General features: G+C 42.3%; 1 protein-coding gene across 1 annotated transcript in view; it reads left to right on the top strand.

Moving 5' to 3' along the window:
* Positions 1-1,424, top strand: part of etsrp (ETS1-related protein) — a 5,725-nt gene extending 4,301 nt beyond the window's left edge. Inside the window, exons 6-8 of the mRNA XM_066719158.1 lie at positions 1-193; positions 313-431; positions 812-1,424. The exon at positions 1-193 is cut by the window's left edge and continues 35 nt beyond it. Coding sequence (XP_066575255.1) covers positions 1-193; positions 313-431; positions 812-1,042 — 543 coding nt within the window. The 3' untranslated portion in view covers positions 1,043-1,424. The remainder of the gene's footprint in view (positions 194-312; positions 432-811) is intronic.
* Positions 1,425-2,282: the final 858 nt, after the last annotated feature.

The following is a 2,282-nucleotide window of genomic DNA, read 5'->3' as shown; positions in this document are numbered from 1 at the left end:
CTTTTCAAGTCGGAACCCAGTGACTCCCCTCCTCACTGGAATGGTTACGTCTCTCCCAGCGCCTACCCATCCTCGCCCGTCCTGCCATCGGAAAAATGCTGCCACCACGTGGGCAAACAGAGAACAGCGAGTCCCCCATCCCGGAGATCGACCTCAGGGCCTCGACAGACCTCAGGAATGGCAGCTTACACAGGTCAGCAACTGATGAGAAGAGACAAAGCAAATAAGCTAGAGTTTCCACATATTTGAACCCATTGTCGTAGTCTCCTTTGGTCATCTGTTCATAAACAATGCTCTTCGGCTCCATTGCAGGGTCCGGACCCATCCAGTTGTGGCAGTTCCTACTGGAGCTTCTTCTCGATGACTCCTGCCAGAGCTTTATCAGCTGGACAGGAGACGGCTGGGAGTTCAAGCTTTCCGACCCTTCAGAGGTGAGAGAACAGTTACAGGGCTTATGCGTGGGGACCTGTTGGACAGCGGCGTCCTGGATGAGCACAGCAACACAATACTCTTAGAACTAATGCGTTTGTTAAAGGACAACACAACTTTGTGTTCAAATGTACCAAATAAACACAATAAGGTGTCAATGGGATGTATATGATTTTGTGAACTTGCATACTCTTTACAATCCAGATTTTAATATTTCTATTAAGAGCTTTCCTCTGTGTGTGTGAGAGAGAGAGAGAGTGAAAGTATAAATGAATGCATAACAAATACCGCCAAAGGGATTACAAGTACATACAATGATGCAGTGTGAGTGGTGTCTTGTAGGCCTGTTCCTTCAATATATCCCTCTCTTTTCCCCCGCTAGGTGGCCAAACGCTGGGGCCAGTGCAAGAACAAGCCCAAGATGAACTACGAGAAACTCAGCCGGGGTTTGCGCTACTACTACCACAAGAACATCATCCACAAGACCGGAGGCAAACGCTACGTGTACCGCTTTGTCTGCGACGTGCAGGGCATGATTGGGAAAACCGCCGAGGAGCTACACGCCAGTCTTAATGTCCGCTCCAGGGGTGCCCCATCTCCCCACAACTATTGAGCAACCAACTCCAGACTTTTTCACATTTTTACAAACTGATGAGACAATCTTCCAATAGTTGGGCCCAAATGGCTGACAGAATCTGGACGACAATCACCTGCCTACAATCATCCTCCTCCTCAGGACGTGTGAGCTTTAGCAGTGTCAGGAGTTTTATTTCTTACTGTGTTGCTAAAACAATGCAGCGGTGCACACTATGGCCTTGTCAAAAAAACAGGGATTAGTGACGAGTTTTAGCACCACCTTCGACATGACAACTAGAAAATACAACAGACATACCTTTATAGCAATTAATGCAAGATGAGCCGACTAGTAACATGGATGAAACAGGATTTTTTTTTATTGTAAATAAAATATTGTTGTATATAAATTGAATATCTTTGTCTGAAACTTCCCCACACCATGAAACATTGCAATTAATATAGTAATATAGTTCCCAGGCAACAATTGTTAAATATATTTCTATCACATGATTGAGCACTCCTCTTCCTTCCCCAATTTTAACTTTCTTAACTTGTTTAACGGTTTATACACGCACATCAATTATCTTAAAATTGTGCTTATTTGATGTTTGTTGCATATTTATCACTTCACATCTTTCATAACAAATGTAGGCATTACCCTACAGACTACAGACTATAGACTATGTAATACGTAGTCTATCCTGAGCCATACATTCACCAATATGTTTTAGTCTTAAATACAAATTACAAAGATCAATTGCTGAAAAAAATACTCTATAACACTACCCAAAGCAGACAGACACACAGAGAATGAGAGCAAAAGACAGGGTAAGAGAGAAAGACAGCAGACTACAGTGATGGTTAAGCATCCCAATTTGATCACTGCAGGAAAAATACACTTGTACAAATAGGTATAGAAATCGGTCAGTATCAGCAACACAACTCATTCATGAAAACAGTGAGACAGACAGAGAGAGAGAGAGAGAGAGAGAGAGAGAGAGAGAGAGAGAGAGAGAGAGAGAGAGAGAGATTGCACTTGAACAGGTATCAATATAAAATCGAATCGATTTATGTAACTGTAGTTGTAATGGAGTGTACTATAATAATGTATTAGAGTGCTAGAGTGTGTCTGATACTGTGTAAAGGCGAATTAGACATAAAAGACAGTCGTATATTGAAATTACAGCTGTTATGTTACAGGTTTTGTTGCCCTTTTTAAAGCTCCCAATAGATAAGTGAGTTATTACAGACGAAACTAGTACACGCCTGTACAGTAC

Source organism: Amia ocellicauda, chromosome 12 (assembly GCF_036373705.1).
Source record: "Amia ocellicauda isolate fAmiCal2 chromosome 12, fAmiCal2.hap1, whole genome shotgun sequence".
NCBI lineage: Eukaryota > Metazoa > Chordata > Actinopteri > Amiiformes > Amiidae > Amia > Amia ocellicauda.
The sequence above is the reverse complement of the archived record's forward strand: the minus strand, read 5'-3'. Positions and strand labels throughout refer to the sequence as shown.